Source organism: Protobothrops mucrosquamatus, unplaced genomic scaffold (genome assembly GCF_001527695.2).
Source record: "Protobothrops mucrosquamatus isolate PMUCROS unplaced genomic scaffold, P.Mucros_1.0 scaffold6, whole genome shotgun sequence".
Lineage (NCBI taxonomy): Eukaryota > Metazoa > Chordata > Lepidosauria > Squamata > Viperidae > Protobothrops > Protobothrops mucrosquamatus.
The window spans coordinates 3338682-3360749 of record NW_015386393.1 but is presented as its reverse complement, the minus strand read 5'-3'; the positions used below and the strand labels follow the sequence as shown (position 1 = coordinate 3360749).

The window sequence follows — 22068 nt, the reverse complement described above, 5'->3', positions numbered from 1 at the left end:
TAGTCCTTGATTTACAATAATTCGTTTAGTGACCAAAATTACAATAGCAGGGAAAAAATGATTTATGACTGGACATTGCATTTACGACCATCATAGCTTTCCTCATAGTCACATGATCAAAATTTGGGTGCTTGGGAATCACCATGTGTTTACGATGGCTGCAGCATTCCAAGATCATGTGATCACCGTTGGCGACCTTCCTCACCCCCCAGCTTCCGAGAAGCAAAGTGGGTGGGGAAACTGGATGCACTTAATGACTGTATGATTCACTTAACAACTGCAGTGATTTGCTTAATAACCATGGCAAAAATGGTCATAAAATTGGGTGTGATTTACTTAGCACCATCTTACTTAGCAATGGAAATTCTGGTCCTGACAGTGGTTGTAAGTTGAGGATTGCCTGTAAATACGTCTTTGAGTGAAGCTTGATAATTGTATAGTGATGGCCATTTAGTTTTCTTGGCAGCAATACAGATAGTCCTCGACTTACAACAGTTCATTTAGTGACCACTCAAAGTTACAATGGCACTGAAAAAAGTGACCTATGACCTTTCATACTTATGACCATTGCAGCATCTCCCTGGTTGCATGATCAAAATTCAGACCCTTGGCAACTGAATCATATTTATGATGGTTACAGTGTCATGTTACCACCTCTTGCGACCTTCTGACAAGCTGAAGTCAATGGGGAAGCCAGATTCACTTAACAACCGTGTTACTAACTTAACAATTGTAATGATTCACTTTACAACAGTGGCAAGAAAGATTGTAAAATGGGGCAAAACTCATTTAACAACTGTCTTGCGTAGCAACAAAAAAATGTTTGCTCAATTGTCATCGTAAGTTGAGGGCTAGCAGTATGGAGTTAGCTTGCTACTGTTTTTTTTTTTAATTTCCTAGTCTAGAGATTTCCTGGTAGTCCTCCATCAAATTACTATTTAGTTTCAATCCTGCTTAGCTTTTTTGATATCAGCCAGATCAGCTGGATCTTGACACCATCTATGATGTCAAGCGCCAATATACCTGTGGCTTTTGAAATTATATCTCCACCAGATGAATTTCCCCATTCTTTCCCATGAATTAGTGTTTTCTAGTTTCCTATCTGCCCAAAAATCAGCTTTAAAGTGGGTCAGCCCTTGGTGACTTCATTTCCTTCACATTTATTGTCAGGTACTTTATAAGGCTGTTTTTTAAAAAAAAAAATCAGCAAAAGGCATGTTTATCTCTAGTTACACCTGTTCTGGAAGGAGTCTAGAAATAACAACTTGACCTTTATGATATGAAGTTATTTGAAGTCAAGACAAGATAGGAAAACAAGGATAAAGGTCATGAAATGTAAGGATTTAGAGAGAACCATGCTAATAGATGTGGCACAGATTAAAGAATTTCCCGAAAGAGTGGAATATCCAATCCAATTTCAGTTCAAAAGTGGGCCCAAAAGGCTGTACACTTTCCCCAATCTGCTTTTCTGTAGATCCAGCTACTTTTTAAAAATCTTTTACTCAAAAGCAACAACCCACCGCGGAGACGGGAAACCCCTAAAAACTCTAGTAGACCACAGAAGTATGTGGAACATCATTTTTAAAGAACAGAGAAACCTCCAAATTGCCCCCATCATGCAAGCTTATAAACTCTAATTTGTGGGGTTCATTCACACAAGATGTGGCAGACACAAATATAGGGCATTTGACTGTGAAAGGTTTGGCATTATAGTAGACGAGATCTATCCTCAGCTATTTATAAGAAGTAGAACATCCATATTAAAAGCCAGCCAATCTTTGAGCTCCTCAGATATGGGACAGATTGACAAAACATCTTCTTTGCCATCGTTTTCCATTTCATCGCTTTGTTCTCCATCATGGATTTACTGTTTTCATTTTGATTCTGGGCTCTGTCCTAATTTAACCTCCTCTTCTTAAAGGCTGCTTTTTTTTTTTTTACTACTGTCACTTAACTGTTTTTATTTCACTTCTGCTAAAACCCAGTAATAGCCATTTACTAAATACATTAGTCTGGGTGAAATATGTAGAACGGGGTTAGAAAGGGGGGGGGAAATTCAACATATATTTAGGGGAAATTACACTATCCGTGTGCTGTGGAGAACCAGGAAAAAAAGTATTAACAGTTCTGTCAGAGGATCCCAATTCAACCCCGGGCACGCTGCTGACAGATGGCGCTCGGGAGTCGCAGACCAACCACATTATTAAACGCTCTTTGCCGTCTCTTCGCTTTCCCCCCCTCCTTTGTCCCTCGGTCTGCGCGCTGGCTCGCTCGGAGGCGCTTTGGGGCGCTGGAGGCGTTAGGAAGGGCCATCCGGGGCAGGTGCCGCTCACCTGGGCCGAGCAGGGAAGCCCCCTTTCAGGCGTCCGTCGCTCCAGCCCGGCCCTGATGGCGCGCCGGCTGCCGCCTCAGCCCAGCTCCGGTCCTGTGCTCGCCACCCTCCCGTCCTGGCGGCTGTGAGACCAGCCCCGGCTGCTTTCTTGGCTCGGATGAGCCGCCCGCATCCCGACGCCGCACTGCGATGCTGTTTTCCTGGTGCAGCCCTCAACCTTGAGCTCGGGAGCCACGATGCCAGAGACTGGGGCGGCAGGACCGGCGGCGAGCGCCCAGGAGAACAAGCGAGGGGGAGGCGCGATGGATGGGGAGGCGGCCGCGCCACCTGCCACCGGGGTCCTGGGTGAGTAAGCGCTGCCCCGGGCTGCCGTCCCGCCCGGGCAGTGGGATGGCGATGGCGGCGCGCGCGCGCGCGGCGGGGGGGGGGGACCGTGGCTAAACAGGGACCCGCACCGGCGGCTTTTCCGCAGTCGGCCGTAGATGTTGCTAAGCGCGGACTTTGTCGAAGTTGGGGAAGACTGGAGGGCGGCTGCGTCCCTTCCACCGGTGGGAATACCGGCTGGAGGGCGCCGGCTGGGAAGGCGCGCCTGTGCGGGCGTGGAAGGGGCTGCAGTCGCGCCGCCGCCGCCGCCGCTAGTCTATTGTCTCGCAAGCGGGCGTGACTCCCCCGACCCAAGAGCCCACCGACTTCAATCGACGAATTGGGAGGGAGGCGTCCTCGAAAGCCTTGTCGGGAGTGGCTGGGCACGACCAGCAGACACGGGCGCCTCGTGGACTTGTGCTCGAGCGCCCGGACCTGACCCGTCTCGTCTCCTCCCGAGGTCTGCCGGTCTTCGGGGTGCAGGTGGGTGCGGCGTCTCCCGCCCCTCCAAAATTCCCGTCCCGCCGGCGGAGGCCGAAGGAGACCGGCCCTGCGGGTCCACTGCGGCGGCGGCCATCCGCGCCGTGCCTTTGGATGACGCCGCCATCGGGGAGGCTGGTTTCGGCGTGGCCGTGGCGAGGGGACCTTAAAGGGTCACGGCGAGGGACCTCTAGGGCGCGCCTCGGCTTCTCCCAAACCCGGCCTTTCTGGACGCGCAGGACGTAGGCTGCGGGTGATGGGACTTGTAGTCGAGAGTGCCCGGAGGGCGCCGGCTCCGGAACGCGGGTGGGAAGAAGCCCGAAATATTTCTCGAGATTGTGCTGAGAGAGAAAACTCAGCCATTGTAGGAGGGACAGACTAGATTGGAAATGAGGCATCTCCCCTCCCTGTGTACCTGTTGGAAATCTCTGGCCAGAGTGAGGTGGTCTTTTTTCCCCCCCTCACTCTTCCCCTTTTGGCCCATTTTGGGTGGAAAGACACGTCAAGAGTTGAGTGTATGTGCAGGTAATGTGTGAATGGGGTGATATTAGAGCACCTAGAGTTCATGCACTACTCGATATTTTAACATTTCTCCAAGAGGCTAGGTGCGGGTCGTGCAGTCCCAGTGACTTGCTATACGTGCAACAGGGTTTATGTCCTTGGCCACTTTTTCCTCAGTGCAATTTAGATACAACTTACACACACACACACACACACACACACACACACACACACACACACACACACTTGTTTCCCCCCCCCCATGTTTTTGTATAAGAGTTCTTCCTGGAGGAAAAGCGGGATATAAATCTAACAAGTAAAGCGATGGAAATTATTTCTTTCACAGGTCTAATCTTTCTTCAAGGTTAACAGTGGAAAAACTGGGGAAAACCTGGGGCAAATCTGTGGGAAAGAGTTTGGGGCGGGAATTATCTGTTTGAGACATGATTCCCCTCCCTCCTATGGATTGAGAATCCATGCAAGAGAGAAGTGACAAGAGGCAGATCTTGGGGCCGGATGGGTCACTCAGCTTTCATGTGTCTTGCTCCACTACCTTTATGGATAGCTAGCTCCCATTGTTTTAATGAAGCTTTTTTCTGATCTGCTGCCCCTTAACTTAGTTGAACTTAAGTGCCTTAATTCCCAACTAGTAAGGCTTAAGGGCAGAGGTCTTCAAACTTGGCCCTTTTATGACTTGTGGACTTCAACTCCCAGAATTCCTCAGCCAGGCACGCTGGCTGAGGAATTCTGGGAGTTGAAGTCCACAAGTCATAAAAGGGCCAAGTTTGAAGACCCCTGGCTTAAGGTATTGGACTTCAGCTCTTACAAACTGCAGTCAGTCCTGAACTGAAATCCGTAATTAAAGTTAAACACATGGGTTGGATTCATAAACTGTTAAACCATATTTTTTTAGCTACAATTTATTGAATAAAGCACACTTGGCTGGTTCCACACAATACATTAAATTATTTAAAATAGTATGCTAAACCACTAGTAGTTTTAACCATTAACCTGAGCCACAATAGATGGATACCTACATGCATTAAGCCCTAAGCAATGCATTAAGCCCTAAGCTATGGTTGACAAGCTGTAATTGTGCCTTATATCTGAAAAACCAAAACCTCACAATCATGTTATGGTTTAGTGTAATATGCGTCTAGGATTTACATGGCCAATTACATTAAATTGCTTAGGCATAGGTGCGTCTCTAGATATTGGAAAGAAGAATGTGTTTTATCTCTGCCTCCTCAGATGAAGGAAATTCCAGCAATACTAAACAGCTATTTCTGAGCACAGAGCCTCAATAGAAAATATTGTAGTAGCTTTCTTTTACCCACCTTATTTCTTTCTAGTACAGTAGTTTTTCACCCCACCAAAGATTATAGCCTGTATTTAGTTCTGTGAGTTAAAACTATTGTCTCTGAATAAAACAGCAAAGAATCAAGCAAGGTAAAAAGAAGTATGATCTCTTAGGCAGAGATTTTGAACCTGAAGATGGGTTGTTTGAACAAAAAAGATAAGTTTTGCAGTTGTGCCTATAAGAATGTGCACTTTTGCAGATTAATTGAATCCTCCAATTCTTTGGGTTGATTTGGCCCAGAAATATATCTTATTAATATGTAAATTAATGTCACAAACTTAATCTATTGGTGCAAATAGCAGAAAGCTTTCATTACCTAGAATTCTAGCTACTTAAAAGTAGAAAATGCTTAACTGGTCAAATAAAGTGGAACAGCTGTACTGACATGCTATGCTGAGTTTGGTTGATTTTAACCTTGTGTAACACTGTAGTAGCTTAGCGTTTTGTCAGAATCCTAGCCTTTTGATTCAGTTTCGATTCAATATATAGGGTGAATCCTGAAAATGAATTAACTCGGAACTCAGATTAAGCATGTTATATGAATCCAGCTATGTACAGACTTTGCATTGAAGCCTGCTGACATACGTGTGTGTACGTGCATGTGCATATATTCTCACTGTAGTGCCAACCTCAGCCCACACTACAGCTGTGCCAAGGAGATTTTGGGCACCCACAATGCCCAGCCTGTTTGTTTCATTGCCTGGAGTCAGCGCCCACAATCGGCAAAGACAGGACTCCTTTGTCAAAATCCCAATTCCCGTTGGATTGGCTGAGATGGGGAATAATTTTTCAATCTTGTACCATTTCATCCTTGTTCCAGAATTTTCCTAAGACGTGGAGGCTGCAGTTCTGAATCTGTTTAATTGAGGTTGTATAACTTCTTAGCGTAGCCTAGTAGAAGAACTTGTGCAAACTGTTAGTATGGGAAAGGAGAGACAAACAACCTGAAAATTAGGAAAGGAGAAATAGGGATTGATGTTTTATGCTGCAAATCTTTATAGCCCGTTCTTTCCCCCTTATTTTGTAGCATTATGATGTAGACTACTCTTACATAGGGAGGTTCCATATGGGTTAGATATCCTGAGGAAAAGCTGTAAGGGTAAACAATTAAATGGATCAGACCAAAGTATGAGATCCTATTTCTGATAACAGCTAATTTTTTTCTCTCCCATCAGCAGATGGTATTCCAGAATTAAATATAAGATCTATCTTTCGTAACTTTAAAGGCAATATCCTCTAGATCAGTGGTTCTCAACCTTTTTAATGCCGCGACCCCCAACCGGTCGTAAGTCGAGGACTAAACTGGTTGTAAGCCAAGGACTAAACCGGTCGTAAGTCGAGGACTAAACCGGCCGTAAGTCGAGGACTACCCAACCGGTCGTAAGTCGAGGACTTTCCCTGCCCGGGAGCGCCGCACATGCGTGGTTCCGCCCCCTGTGCCGGCCGAGGCGTAGCTGGCAAGCGGCAGAGACGGAGCAGGCCGACCACCAGCTGGCCCAGCTCAAGGGAGGTAAGGCACCCGCTGGAAAAGGGGAAAAAAATGGCGGACAGCCTTGTTTGGCGACCCCCGTGAAATGGTCAATCAACCCCAAATGGGGTCGCGACCCATAGGTTGAGAACTGCTGCTCTAGATATATTGGAAAATAATTCCAATTACATTTGGGGATGCTGAGCAAGCGTGGTAGAATTTGTTTTCCAGCACAGCTGAAGGGCACCAGATTGGGGAAAGTTGGCTTAAAGGATTCCAAAAGATCTGCCAAGCTAAAATGTACTCAACATACAAGGAACATCTACTAGATCTGTAAACAGGATGTCTTGCATCGTGTTTCCAAAATGACTTACCAGATGCCTCCGAGAAGCCCATCAGCAAGACAGGAAATTTGCCAACCCTCCCTGTGTTATTTTCCTGCAGGGATCTGTTAACTGGGAATTGATTTCCTTTGAACAGGGAGTTTCATTTATTTGTTGTTATTCTACGAGCATCAGTGTGACTAGCTTTATCTCCAGCACGTCCCCATTTTATACAGCTGAGTCTCAAGCAGATCAGAAAGGAATTTTGCCCTTCTTTGAAATGTAGTCCATATTGGCAGTAATCAATATGTGTTGATTGGAATCTCAGCGTGTTGGAATCTCAGAAGTGGGCACATACAAAATAACACATCCCTTAGTATCTTAACTCGTGACAGCATAACGATTTCTGAACCAAGATCGTGAAACAAAGAAGAATTTTGTAGAGCAGCTGGTTGCATGCCACAAACTGGAGAAGCACACTAAAGTTCCCAAGAAGTGTAAATTTTTAAAGGAGCACATACTTTATTTACAACACACTCTGCCATAAGAAGTGATGATGGTTACTATATATAAGTAGATAAATCCACATTCATAATTTAGTTTTCAGTCTTTCTGGTCTTGAATAGCCTCCTACCTAGGAAGCCTTTTCATCTAATCTGCTCTTGTATTCATTCAGAGGGTTAATATCAATTATTTCATGGTGGCTAAATAGAACCGCCATATTTACATATATATATATCTCTGAATAACAAATACTAGGAGTTGTGCAAACAATGTGGGGATTGGTTATGGGGGAAGATGTCGCCCAATACTTTGTTCTTACTATCTTGGAAACAAATACAAGTAGTCCTCGACTTACGACCACAAGCAAGCCCAAAATTTCTGTTGCTAAATGAGATAGTTGTTAAGTGAATTTTGCCCCATTTTACAACCTTTCTTGCAGCTGTTATTAAGAGAATCACTGGAGTTAAGTTAGCAACACGCTTGTTAAGTGAATCTGGCTTCCCCACTGACTTTGCTTGTCAGATATTCGCAAAAGGTTATCACATGGTCAGGAACACATGATCAGGGACACTACAACGATCATAAATATGAGTCAGTTGCCAAGCCTCTGAATTTTGATCACATGACCATGGGGATGCTGCAACAGTTGTAAGCATGAAAAACGGTCATAAGTCACTTTTTTCAATGCTGTGGTAACTTTGAACTAAGTGAACTGTTGTAAGTCGAGGATTACCCATAGTAGTCAACAATGCTCTCAATAGTAGCTAGGTGGACCATTTTACCTTTCCATAATCTGTGGGTTCCAGTTGAATTGGGACTGCAATTCCCATAATTCCAAATTCATACTGACTAGATCAGGGGTAGGCAACCTTGGCTCTTTTATGACTTGTGAACTTCAACTCCCAGAATTCCTGAGCCAGCCATGCTGGCTCAGGAATTCTGGGAGTTGAAGTCCACGAGTCATAAAAGAACCAAGGTTGCCTACCCCTGGACTAGGTGTTCAGAGAGTTGTAATCCAGCATACCCAGAGCGCATATGATTGGGGAGAATTGAGCTATAGCAGGTGTAAGCAACCTTGGCTCTTTTTTGACTCGTGGACTTCAACTCCCAGAATTCCTGAGCAGGTGGCTCAGGAATTCTGGGAGTTGAAGTCCACGAGTCATAAAAGAGCCAAGGTTGCCTACCCCTGAGCTAGAGGGACCCTTTCCTTTTGACTTCAGGGACCTGTTCTGATGATAGCTATAAGACATGTTTATTTCAAAGCGTCCAAGGACAGAGGCTGAATAACTCTGCATTTGAAATGTGAGGAATACACAGGAGGTGGCAGAGTAGGCCGATGTCTCACTTTTTTTTGTTTCACTTATAGATAGTCCTCAACCTACAACCACACATTTGAGCCCCAAATTTCCATTGCTAACCACGGGAGGTGTTAAGTGAGTTTTGTCCCATTTTATGACATTTCTCGTCACAGTTGCTAAGTGGAACACTGCAGTTGTTAAAACAATTGTTTAGTTAATCTGGCTTCCCCAATGGTTTTGTTTGTCAGAAGGCCGCAAAAGTTGCTCACGTGACTCCAGGACACTGCAGCCATCATAAATACCATCCAGTTGCCAAACGTCTGAATTTTGATCATGTGACTATGGGGATGTTACAACAGTCATGTGCAAAATAGTCATCGGTCACTTTTTTTCGGGGCAGTTGTAACTTTGAACGGTCACTTAGCATGGTTGCTAAGTCGAGGACCACCTATATTGCCCTGCTGTGGCTTTTCAGTGTAGCCCAGGGGTAGGCAACCTTGGCTGTTTTATGACTCGCGGACTTCAACTCCCGGAATTCCTGTCAGTGTAGCCCAGGGGTAGTCAACCTTGGCTCTTTTATGACTCGTAGACTTCAACTCCCAGAATCCCTGAGCCAGCACAGCTGTTTCAGGAATTCTGGGAGTTGAAGTCCACGAGTCATAAAAGAGCCAAGGTTGCCTACCCTGGTGTAGCCATTATGGAAACCCTGATGTGGCTGATCTGGCATGGAAGCCAGCCTGGTATAATGGATAAGGTGGTGGAGTAGGAACCACAGTTTCCAGTTTTCTCTTAGGCACAGAGTCCCCTGGATTAATCTGAGCCAGTCGCTCTCTTCCCACCCTACACATCCTGGAAGAAGCTAATAACAAACCACTTTGCAATTTTAATAAGAAAATTGCATGGACTTGTCCATGAAGGCTGCAGAAAATAAAAGGATGGTTTCTCTTACCCCAGTTTTAGCCCAGGCAACAAAACATTTATTTATCAGGAAAAGGACTAGATAAAACTATTTCCAAATAGTGGGGTGTGTTTCACACTCCAGAGAATCCTTGGGGCCTCTCTCTCAATTAACAACTGCCTGAAGGAGACAAGTCCTGCTTGTCTTGACATGTTTGCTTCCAGATGTGCTGATCTTTGTAGCCCATTGGCTTTGGGCTAGGTCCTGCCTTCACACCCATTTTCTGCTACTGCCTGTTCCAGTCCAGCTAGATTCTTGCCACACAAGCTTCTAGTCCTCATTGCTACATTTAGGAACAATAAGCTAATATTTCCGGGTTGGATTCCATCTGACCAGTTCCAGAATACAGGCAGTCCTCGACTTGGCACAGAAAAATGTCACAGAAAAAAGTGACTTACGAGCATTTTTCACACGACCGTTGCAGTAGTGATCAAAATTCAGATGCTTGGCAGCTGACTCACATTTATGACGGTTGAAGTGTCCCAAGGTCATGTGATCCCCTTTTGCAACCTTCTGACAAGTGAAGTCAATGGAAAAGCCAGATTCATTTAACAACCGTGATACTAATTTAACAACTGCAGTGATCCACTTACTAACCGTGGTAAGAAAGGTCGTAAAATGGAGTAAAACTCACTTAATAAATGTCTCACTTAGCAACAAAAATTTTGGGCTCAATTGTGGTCATAAGTCGAGGATTACTTGTACTTACTAGCTGAGCATCCTTGCAGTTGGCGTTCTGACACATCTGGAAAACACTCTTTTTGGAGAAGGATCTACAGGTGTTCTTGGCTGGAATTCTGCTCTTGAATAACAAGACAATGTGGCAGAAACATTTCTGAAGATAATGATCAAAAGAATACAATAGTTAATTGTCTTAATAGCCAACTCTGTTCCAAAGAGATCCAGTTTTTCCTTCCTTAGGCCAACTTTCTGACCAGGTTCCCGTATCACAATAAGTCAAGAGAGCAATAATGGGAGAATTGGGGACTGCAGCACATGCTTACCTTAGGGATACTGTGGTGTTACTGGAAAACTCATTTACTTATTTAAATCAAATTTATGTGCTGTCCATCTCACGAAAAGTAACTAAGCAAAACAGTAAACAAATTAAATTTTTAGATTTAAAATTTAAATTAAAAAAAAAACAACAGATTTCAGCCATTCTAAAAATCTCTAAAAAGCTATAGACATTTAGAGCTTATCTTCTTTTGGAGTTAAGTAACATCTGTTTCAATGGTTAAAAGAGCCAGGCCTATAGTATATTTCTCTGCCTGGGTTTACATGTTAAGCACATGGGGTTAGGAAACTACACATGACATTCATGCATGCAAGGAGTTAGTCATTGGCCTGTGTTCTCTCTGACCTTTTAGCTTTACAGCCCACACAAACATGCAAAAAATCATCACGTTTCACTTGTTGAGATGGGCAGCTACAGAAATCAATCAAACAAATAAATAAAATTGTGCCTTTTTGATTATAGCCAGCCATGAATGTTTCTGCACAGGTATGTATGGATCCTGAACCCACCCCCACTATCACTTACAGGCCATGCTTCAAATTCTGGGAAATGAAGTTTCTTCACATCTCACTAGGGAAGGTTTTGTTTCCTGCACATGATGTCTGATGCAAGGCAAACCAAATTCTGGTTTTTGCTCCTGCTGCCAATTTTGGACCTTTTATATAGCTTGTTAGTGGACAGCGGGGAATGTAGATCAATGGAGTCAGTCTAGGCTGAAAAAAGCCAAAACTACTGGGAAATCCATCATTGAGTTGTTGCCATAGAAATGTCTAGCTTCATCATTCCCACCGCCTCCCCCTCCCCATTTCTCCATCTTTTCAGCGGAGATTTCCCAATAGTAAGTATACGTAAGAAAGCTGTTATTGGTGACGTCTGGCTGGTGCTATCTTGCAACAGGATAAAAGGGACCCTTTTGTGCAAGCTGGTGTGTGTGTGTGTGTGTGTGTGTGTGTGTGTGTGTTATCTGCGTATCAAGATGAACCAGAGAGAAAGAAAACCTGAGTCTCTTGAAGAGGGGCTGGTTTATAGGTCTGATACGACATTTAGCAAGAACTGACTAGCACTGCAAGAAGAATGCACTAAATAAAAGAATAAAGAGCACTTTATTTTTCTTGATGGTGCAAGAAGCAGGCACTGACGAGGTAAAGCATTGGTACGTATAATGGGTTATTAAATTATTCTGGCTTTTATATGTATTTTTTTTTTTTAGAACATCTTTGTCTTTTTATTTTTGGAATGGCAGATCAATGGACTTCCAACTGCGATACGTAGACTTCTAGGGCTGCAGTTGTAAATCAAGCCCAGCTTGAGGTGATAAATACTTCACCTCTCAAATTTTTGCCTGTGTGGCAGCTAAATGCACAGGCACAATACTTTTGGCAGAGGAGAGGATTGGCAGCCCTATGAAGAAGGAGCTAAACTTAACCAAGGCACGGTTTGGGGATATGAAAGAGGAAAGGCAGACTGTGTAATCCATGGGTGTCCAACCTTTTGGCTTGCCTGGGCCACTTTCATTGAAGAGGAATTGTCCTGGGCTGCATATAAAATATATAATATAGCTAATGTATCTAAATAACAAACTTCCTTTATTTTTTTTATATTTTTTCATTATAACATTGTGGGGAGCCGTATAACTAGCTGTCCAGGGCCGCCAGTTGGACATGTCTGATATAATCTAAATTGTTTTCCACCAAGCTTTATATCTTTCCTGCTTCCTTACCTCAGGCCTTACTTATTGTTACTCCTGCACTGAAATGTTTCTGCTCCTATGTAATCAAAGTGTTTATAGATCCTTTCCAGCAAAGTAAGAAACTGATATTTCCCATCGGAGTCCAGCCTGTCAAAATATGCCCTAATACTCAGATTGCCATGGGGTCATGGGTGGCCCCCAGAACTCCTTCTGAACATGCATTAAAAAAATAAGCATGAATAGAAATGTATTTTTACTGATGTGCTTGCATAAGTTTGTCTGAACAATTTATCAGTAGATTTGCATCGTTCATTCAGAATTTAATGTTGTACTGTTTAATATTGAAGGGTTTCCTATCATGCTAAAAATATAGATTCTGGCTTGTTCAGTATCAGTTTCCCATTGTGGCTAGGTAGGTATCCAGCCATGTGTCTTCAAATTTTCTTGCCTGCAATATCCATCATCCTGAGCCAGGACGAATATTCTTGTCACTAGCTGGACATAATTGTATAGGAAGTCGTTGACTTACAACCATTTGTTTAGTGACTGTTTGAAATTATAACGGCGCTGAAAAAAGTGACTTATAAGTTATAAACACTTGTAAGTGTTTATGACCATTGCAGCTCAGACGCTTGGCAACTGACTCATATTTATGACGGTTGCAGTGTCCCAGGGTCATGTGATCACCTTTTGCGACCTGACAGGCAAAGTCAGTGGGAAAGCCACTTAACAGCCATGTTACTAACCAAACGGCTGCAATAATTCACTTAACAACTGTAGCAAAAAAGGTCCTAAAATGGGGCAAATCTCATTTAACAATTCACTTAGCAACAGAAATTTTGGGCTCACTTGTGGCTGTAAGTCGAGGACTACCAGTAGCCTAACCTAATGAGAGGGTGGGAAAAGATTTTTCATTGGGAAAAAAATCTTTCCCTGTTATTTTCTCTGACACTTGGTCTTCTGAAACATCTTCTGAACATGAAAGCTCTGGTGGCTTTGTAAGGTAGAGTCGCAATTGATAGCCCTAAGATAAGCCCTGCTGGATCAGAAGAGGGTGGTGCTCCTAATCCAGCATCCCATTCCAACCTCTTCATGTGAGGGAAACTGCACCTGGAGGAGCAATGGGGGGAGTTTTGGCAACCCAGAGCTTCCCCAGAGACAAGCCAGCATTCAGAGCCTGAGCAGTCCTAAGCTGGATGGGGGAAAGAGAAAGAGGTTCAGGGTAGTCACATCTTAGAATCTCTCGGGATATATCTAGTACAGTGATGGCGAACCTTTTAGAGACCGAGTGGCCAAACTGCAACCCCAAACCCACTTATTTATTGCAAAGTGCCAGGGCCGCATCAGCATTGTGGTGCTCTCAGGGGGAGCAGGGGGGCATGGCCCACTGGGTGGGCATGGCCGCTGGGTGGGCATAGCTGCAGTGGTCACAGTTGCGGTGGTCACGGCAGACTAAGTGGGCATGGCTGGGGTGGGTGGGCTGGGACCAGGGTAGTAGGGACCAGTCCCTCGCTATCTCCGGGGCATCCCCAGGGGGCCAATGCCACTCACTCACTCACTTCCTGCCCTGTCACTTCCAAATGCCACATGCTCGCTACTCTGGTGAACTTTGCTGGGGCGACGGCGTGCATGCCCACAGAGAGGGCTCTGAGTGCCGCCTCTGGCACGCGTGCCATAGGTTCGCCACCACTGATCCAGTAGGTTAGAAAGTTATAGTTTTAGTTTGGCAAGATTCTGTTCACTAGATGTAAGCAAATAAAAGACTGAACTTGATTGGATTTTGCTGTGTCTTCTCCGGGCTTGGTCCTGACATTTCTACGATTCAGAGGAGAGGAAAGGCAGGTGTCTCACAGGAGAGAAAAGAGAGGGCATCCAAGTCTCCTTTCAATGCATCTCAGCTTAATTAAAAGATGCCGGTTCCAAAAGCACTCCATGATTCACCATCTGTACTTCTCTCTTTACAGACAAGCTGTTTGGGAAACGTCTGCTGCAGGCTGGGCGTTACATCATGTCCAATAAATCGTGGATGAAAACGGTCCCCACAGAAAACTGTGATGTGCTGATGACTCTGGCAGGTGTGTGGGGTCAGGGAGGTGGTTGCCGTTGATTCTCTCCAAATGTAATTAGAATTGTGATTTTAATTTTCCTCTCTCTCTCTGCGGCTTCTCTCAAAGAACTTCTGCAGTTTGACATTCTGAACCAGTCTAGTTTTGATTGCTGAAATAGAGTTGCTGAAGGTAATCTTGTAGATTGTGGTGGCTTCCAGGTGCTGGGCCTTCTATTCTCAGGATTCACAGTAACCAAATTAGAGTTGGATTCAGATGATCACGTTTAGGGCTATGTAGACCCATTGTTAGAGCTGTGTTGATCTATTACTTCTATAATTTTTTCCACCGGCTGCTATGGGTTTTATGGGTTTTTTTGTATTTTTTTCACATGTTTAGTCATCCAGAATCACGCATTTCAGATCAATCTCATAAATAAGTGCACCAAAGTGCTTGCTTTGGGCTTAATAGGTTGGATGGGCTCATCCAATTTCAAGACATTGATAAACCCATACTTTAAAAATTCATAACTTTGTGAATTTTTGCACGTAATGTTTGTGCAATATAGCTGGTTGAATATTATCCTACTCCTGAGGAAATGATTTATGGCAATCCTTGTTTGTTGTTTCCTCCAAAGTTTATAGCTTTATTTTTAAAGGACAACGTGGTTACAAATATCTACCTGAGAGTAGATATCCATTATATGGGAGGAGTGCATAAGCCAAAATACTAATCTAGGGGAATTTTATTCAATATATCCAACCAGGATCTGTTTTGAATAAAAGTAATAAGGTGGACAAGTGAGACATCAAAACTAAATGATTCAGCAAAAACAAAAGAAATAAAAATAAATAAATATCTACCCTTGGATTAACTCCTGATGACAGCCTCCATATATAGTTGTTCTTGTGAAGAACAATGGAACTAGCAAACTTCAAACTGGTGAGATTGCTCTGTCTCTAAAGCAACATTTCCCAGTGTGAGAACCGGCAATGGTGGTCCAGATTAACCTAGCTGCAAGTGCCCAAAATGACTAAAACCTCAGGAAATTGCCAAATTTCACAAGATGTTGTGTTCTTTGGAAAATGTTGCAAGATGTCAGGTTGGAACAGCAACATTTTTGGAGACTTCACACATGACAGCTATTGTTTAAACTTATTATTAAAATAATTTTCACGCTATATAAGAAAAATATCCCATGTGTCACAGTGCTGAAAGGCATCGTGTAACTAGACCCTGGCTTGCATTTCTGTTACAATGGAATGATCCACATGCTGACTGAGAATTCTTCCAGTAGAATTTAAGACCAGCTAACAGTTTCAGTTAGGAAGACAGATCAAATTAAAGAAAATATGCTAAGCCCAGAAATGTTTTGGTCAACTCTAGAATAGAGTTTATACACTTTCATATACCTTTACTTTAACTTGTTCCCCCCTCCCACCAATAATTATTTTTCTACATATTTCCAAATACAAGTGTAGCAACCTTCCTTATATGGGGAATCTTTGACTTGAGACTCCAATTGAGCCCACAATTATGGTCGTAAGTTGTGCTAATTGTTAAGGAGGTCACCATATTATCATGCCCAAATATATGTGTTTTTTTCTAATGTTCATTAAGCAAATTGTCCACAATGGGCGTTTTTGTCAGAAATCCGAAGTAAACTCCAGTTTCTAACAAAAAAATGTAAATCTGGTGAAGTGACAGCAGGACATCACAAACAGCCGTACACATCTGGGCCAGTTGCTGAGCCCCAAAATGCAATCATGTAACTGGGGGAGGGGCATCCATGATAACTTTGAATTTGGTTCATAAGTAGCCTGGGGAAGTTTGTTGTAACTTTGAACTCTTGCTAAGCAACCCGTTGTAAGTTGAGGACTACCTGTACTAGTGCTTCTAGGTGTGTCAGACTACAATTTCCATTGCCTTTGGTCAGCATGGCTAGAAACTGATGGGAGTTATAGTTCAACATATGTGAGTCGTTCCCACTGCTTCTATAGGCCCAACATACCTTTACTCAGAAATAAGCCACTTGGAATTCTATGGGGTATATTTTGAAGTAAGCAGACCAACTTAATTATTTGTGTTTGTAAATTGCAGCTTAATTAATTTCCCTATCCTATCTAAAACTGCATTTCTCAAACATCCAATTTATATTTTTTCCCATCCATAACTGTGTTGTTCAGTTCCAAGGATACAGCTGGGAAAATAAAAGCCTAACCACAGTTATCTCAGCTCTGTAAATTCATGCCTAAGGGAGGACTAGAACTCCCAGCCTCCTGGTTTCTAGGTCAACACCTTAACCACTATTCCAAACTAATTCTCAGTTTAGGTGATGAATAGAACTAAACCAGTGTGGTTTAGAAACCAGTTTAGGGATTACCAATATATGTGAACCAGACGCTTATGATTAATTCAAGGAAGCATGGATAAAACAGACCATGACCTAACGTGATAGGTGAGCTCAGCCAGGGTGTGAGAAGTTGTTTTTTTGCCTCTTTGTGTTAGCAGAAGGAAGAACGTGTGCTTGAAAGGAGATACCAACCCAGGACAGATGCCAAATCGTAATGGAATATGGAGGTGCAGGAAAGGTGGGGGAAGGAACACTTCTGCACTTAAGCTTTCAGATTCCTTTTGAAGCACTGCCAGTGGGGAGGCATTTACAAGCAGATATCACTTGGGAGAAAGGAGCTTGCATCACCCCAAGTCATTCAAAAACATAGCTAAAAACTAATGACTAATTGCATTGTGCAGCTCTTCAGCCACTATTGCAAAGGATGATCTGTTACGACATTTAAGGATATTCTGTAGGAGTAATGATTCACCCACAAGTCCAGAGGAGCCCCAAAGTTCTCATAACTGATAAATTAATGTCAGGCCCCAAACCAAGAAAGACACGTGCTGATTCTTCCAAGCAATTTGGAATCAGATAATAATAATAATAATAATAATAATAATAATAATAATAATAATAATAATAATAATAATAATAATAATAATAATGATGATGATGATGATGATGATGATGATGATGATGATGATGATGATGATAAAAAAAGTTGGATGGGACCTTGGAGGTCATCGAGTCCAACCTCCTGCTCAGGCAGGAAACCCTATACCATTTCGGACAAATGGCTGTCCAGTCTCTTCTTAAAAACTTCCAGTGTTGGAGCATTCACCGCTTCTGGAGGCAGGTTGTTCCACTGGTTAATTGTTCTAACTGTCAGGAAGTTTCTCCTTAGTTCTAGGTTGCTTCTCTCCTTGCTTAGTTTCCATTCGTTGCTTCTTGTCCTGCCTTCAGGCGCTTTGGAGAATAGCTTGACTCCCTCTTCTTTGTGGCAGCCCCTGAGATATTGGAACACTGCTATCATGTCCCCCCTCATCCTTCTCTTCATTAAACTAGAAATACCCAATTCCAGCAACCGTTCCTTATATGTTTTAGCTCCAGTCCCCTAATCATCTTTGTTGCTCTTCTCTGTACTCTTTGTAGAGTCTCAGCATCTTTTTTACATCATGGTGACCAGAACTGGATGCAGTATTCCAAGTGTGGCCTTACCAAGGCATTGTAAAGTAGTATTAATACTTCACATGATCTTGATAGATAGGGAGACAATTACGTCGGGTCGTGACTCAACCGAAAAAACCGTCGACGTCGTGTGACGACCGAGTATAAATTCACTAACAGGTGATCCTGAGGCTCTAGGGAGAGTGTCAATGATGATAACTCGTTCCATGGGGGATATGATATGGACATGTAAACCAAAAAGAACGGATTTACATCTTGGAATCTTTTTTCACAATTGAATTTCATTTTGGTTAGATAGCGCCCAGTGTTCAAGTCTGTCCAGGTCCTCCTGTATCCTAAGCCTGTCTTCTGGAGTGTTGGCTATTCCTGCCAGCTTGGTGTCATCCGCAAATTTGATGATTTCCCCATCTATCCCCTCATCCAAATCATTGATGAAGATGTTGAAGAGCACTGGGCCCAGAACAGAGCCCTGGGGCACCCCACTACACACTTCCCTCCATGTAGATGTGGTTCCATTGAGGATCACACGCTGAGTACGGCCGGTCAGCCAGCTATGAATCCATCTGGTGGTGATGCTGTCTAGCCTACTTTTTTCTATCTTATCGAGTAGTAAGTTGTGATCTACTTTATTAAATGCCTTACTGAAGTCCAAGTAAATTATATCCACAGCATTCCTCTGATCCACTAATTTTGTCACTTGGTCAAAGAATGCAATAAGGTTTGTCTGGCATGATCTGTTTTTGACAAACCCATGTTGGCTTTTAGTAGTGATTTTGTTTGCCTCTAGGTGTTCGCTGATTTGTTGTTTGATTATCTTTTCCAGAATCTTCCCAGGTATTGAGGTCAGGCTGATAGGTCTGTAATTTCCTGGATCCATTTTTTTCCCTTTTTTGAAGATGGGAACTACATCAGCTCTTTTCCAGTCCTCTGGTAGTTCCACAGTGCTCCAAGATCTTTGAAAAATATAGTTCAGTGGTTCTGAGATCACATCTGCCAGTTCCTTGAGAACCTTGGGGTGTAATCCATCTGGTCCTGGTGATTTGAACTTGTCTAGGCTGGACAGGTGCTCACTTATCATTTTCTTGCCTATCTTAACTTGTGTTTTTTATGGCACTATTTTTAATAGGTTGGTCTGTTTTTTCCCTTTGTGTAAAGACAGATGCAAAAAACGAGTTAAATAGTTTTGCTTTTTCCCTATTGCTTGTCACCTTCTTGCCACTTTCGCCCAGTAATGGACGAATCGTTTCCTTCACTTTTTTCTTATTTTTTACATTTTGAAAGAAGCTTTTTTTTGTTATTTTTGACTTTGGTTGCAAGCCTTTGTTCATTTTGAGCCTTAGCTTTCCTTACTTTGTCTTTGCAAGTTCGGGCTATTTGCTGATATTCTGACTTAGTTATGTGTCCCTCTTTCCACTTTCTATACTTGTCTTGATCTCATTGGTTGGCTACACATGAGGTACTCAGAATCTGAATTGAGCTGGAAGGGACCTTGGAAGTCTTCTTGTCCAATCCCCTGCTCAGGCAGGAGACCCTATACCATTTCAGACAAGAGGCTGTCCAGTCTCTTCTTTAAAATCTCCAGTGATGAAGCACCCACAACTTCTGAAGGCAAGCTGTTCCACTGGTTGATTGACCTCACTGTTAGGAAGTTTCTCCTTAATTCCAGGTTGCTTCTCTCCTTGATTAGTGTTCATCCATTGTTTTTTGTCTTGCCTTCTGGTGCTTTGGAAAATAAGTTGACCCCCTCCTCTTGTTGCAGCCCCTCAAATACTGGAATACTGCTATCATGTCACCACCTAGTCCTCCTTTTCTCTAGACTGGCCATAACCACTTCCTGCAACTGTTCTTATGTTTTAGTCTCCAGGCCCTTAATCATCTTTGTTGTTCTTCTCTGCACTTTTTCCAAAGTCTCAACATCTTTTTTTGTAGCGTGGTGACCAAATCTGGATGCAGTATTCCAGGTGCGGTCTTACTAAGGTTTTATAAAGTAGTACTAATACTAATAGGAATTTTCTTTATTGTTCCACACCGATAGACAGAATTGTGGCAACTAAGTACTCTACTAGCGACATCCGGCATATATTCTGAGCTATTAGGGAGGGCTGTCTTCATCCTCTTTCTCTCACATTTAATATCTGGAATGAGCTGCCTCTTATTCCTCTGGAATGCACTCTCCTGGGAATGCAGCCTACTATATCCCATCACAATCAATGTTCCTACCTGACGGTTTTGTTCAGGCATAGGTTTCATCGTCCGTTTTGCAAGCTTTGACCTATGTCTTCAACACTGCATGGCCTCCAAGCCTTCTAGCAGTTAATTTGCTAATGGGCAAATTGATGCATCTTCTCTGTTTGATATCAATGGATATGTATGAACATTAGGGCATCCTGCAGTAGGCATCCAGCTGTTTTACATAAGTTTTGCTGCAGATGCATATTTCAGTCACAGCAATAACCTACTGAAAGACAGTGTTTTGCTAATGTGCCCTTAACTTAAAAATTGATGGCACTTGGTTTTTCAATCCGCAGAATAAAGAATACAGCACTTAGCAAATAGAGATGCAGTTCAACAAATTATGATTAAGGGACATGATACAGTCAGTGAAAAAAGAATAATAGCGTAGTTAGCATTTCCTTCTAAAAATGTGGATATAACATAGGCTCTTTACCGTGAGTTAAATATAACCCTAACCTTAACCCAATCTAAAGAAAATATCAAGCTGGCATGAGTCTATGTGTGACATTTGTTGTGTGGATAGATCTTGTGTTGCAAGATTTTGGCTGAATGTTGGGAGAAATTCTTGGTCCAAAGTGGTTCGTTATTGGAATGAATTACCCAGTGGTGATGGATTTGAGTTCTTCCAGTATTGATAAAGGAGAATATTTGTAGCTCAGAGTTGACATGAGAGCCCTTGTTGCTCTCTGAGCTTGGTTGTTTTCTTGCAGATCTTTCATTACCCAAACCAAGTAACATCATCAGAGCATTGATGATGTTACATCTGCAAGAAAGCAACCATGCTCAGAGAGCAACAAGGTCCTCTCAGCATCCTTCACTTTATCCATGGTAGTGGATTCATCTGGACCTAGAGAGAATTTCTCATTCGTTCATTCATTCATTCACAGAGGATTTCCCATTTATTTATCAATCAAATGTATATGGCCACCCATCTCACACGAAGTGACTCTGGGCAGCATACACTTGCAATAAAACTCAACAAACTACAGGTAGTCCTTGACTTACGATCACAGTTGGTGACCAGAACTGTTGCTAAGAAAAGTGGCTGTTAAGTGAGTTGTGCCTCATTTTATGACCTTTTTTGCTATGGTTGTTAAGCAAATCATTGCAGCTGTTAAGTGAATCATGCAGTCGTTAAGTGTATCTGGCTTCCCCCATTAACTTTGCTCGTCAGAAACTTGCTGGCCTGGTCGCAAATGGCAATCACAATGACTCCGGGATGCCGCAACAGTTGTAAATACATGTCGGTTACCAAGCAAGCAAATTTTGATAAGATGACCGTGGGGAGGCTGCAGTGGTTGTAAGTGTGAGGACTGGCTGTAAATCACTTTTTTCAGTGCTGTTCTAACTTTGAATAGTTGTTAAGCAAATTCTTGTAAATTGAGGACTACCCATAAAACATTATACAAAAGCCATTTAAAATAGTTAAATATGAATAAAAAAACAAGGTGACAAAAGGGAACATATCAGATTATTATACATGATGCAGCCCACACGTGGGCTCTCTGTTGGCGGGTGATCCCCAGCCTTCCTGAAAAAGTCATGTTTTAAGGAATTTCTGGAAGGGTTGGGGCCAATCTCACAGGGGGGAGGGGAGATTTGATGTCCAAAGGTTGGATACCAGAGGCCAGTATCTACCAAACAGGTTCACGCTAAATACCAAATCCAAATACTCCATGCTAGGGCTTAACATAGATCTCTAAAAACATAAATTCTTGCAAATGTTGGGTTCCATTTAAAAGCATATGCAGTATTCCGATATTTTCACAAATTAACAAGGTACACGTTTTGCCCTAAACAGAAAAATTGTAAAAAGGAGTTGGTTTGGAAGTAAAATGTGACATGAATTTACAAAGCTGGTATGGATTTAAGGGCTCAACTAATTATTGTGTTCATGGATTTGTTGGTATGAAAGAAGAAAAGTATCCCTGTTTATAATGTCACGGGAAACTGTACACTCTCTGTAA

At 42.8% G+C, this 22068-nt stretch overlaps 1 protein-coding gene across 1 annotated transcript in view; it reads left to right on the top strand.

Annotated features, from left to right (window-relative positions):
- Nucleotides 1-2634: 2634 nt before the first annotated feature.
- ANO8 (anoctamin 8) overlaps nt 2635-22068 on the top strand; it is a 64031-nt gene continuing 44597 nt past the window's right edge. Inside the window, exons 1-3 of the mRNA XM_015809923.1 lie at nt 2635-2677; nt 3179-3313; nt 14260-14370. Coding sequence (XP_015665409.1) covers nt 2635-2677; nt 3179-3313; nt 14260-14370 — 289 coding nt within the window. The remainder of the gene's footprint in view (nt 2678-3178; nt 3314-14259; nt 14371-22068) is intronic.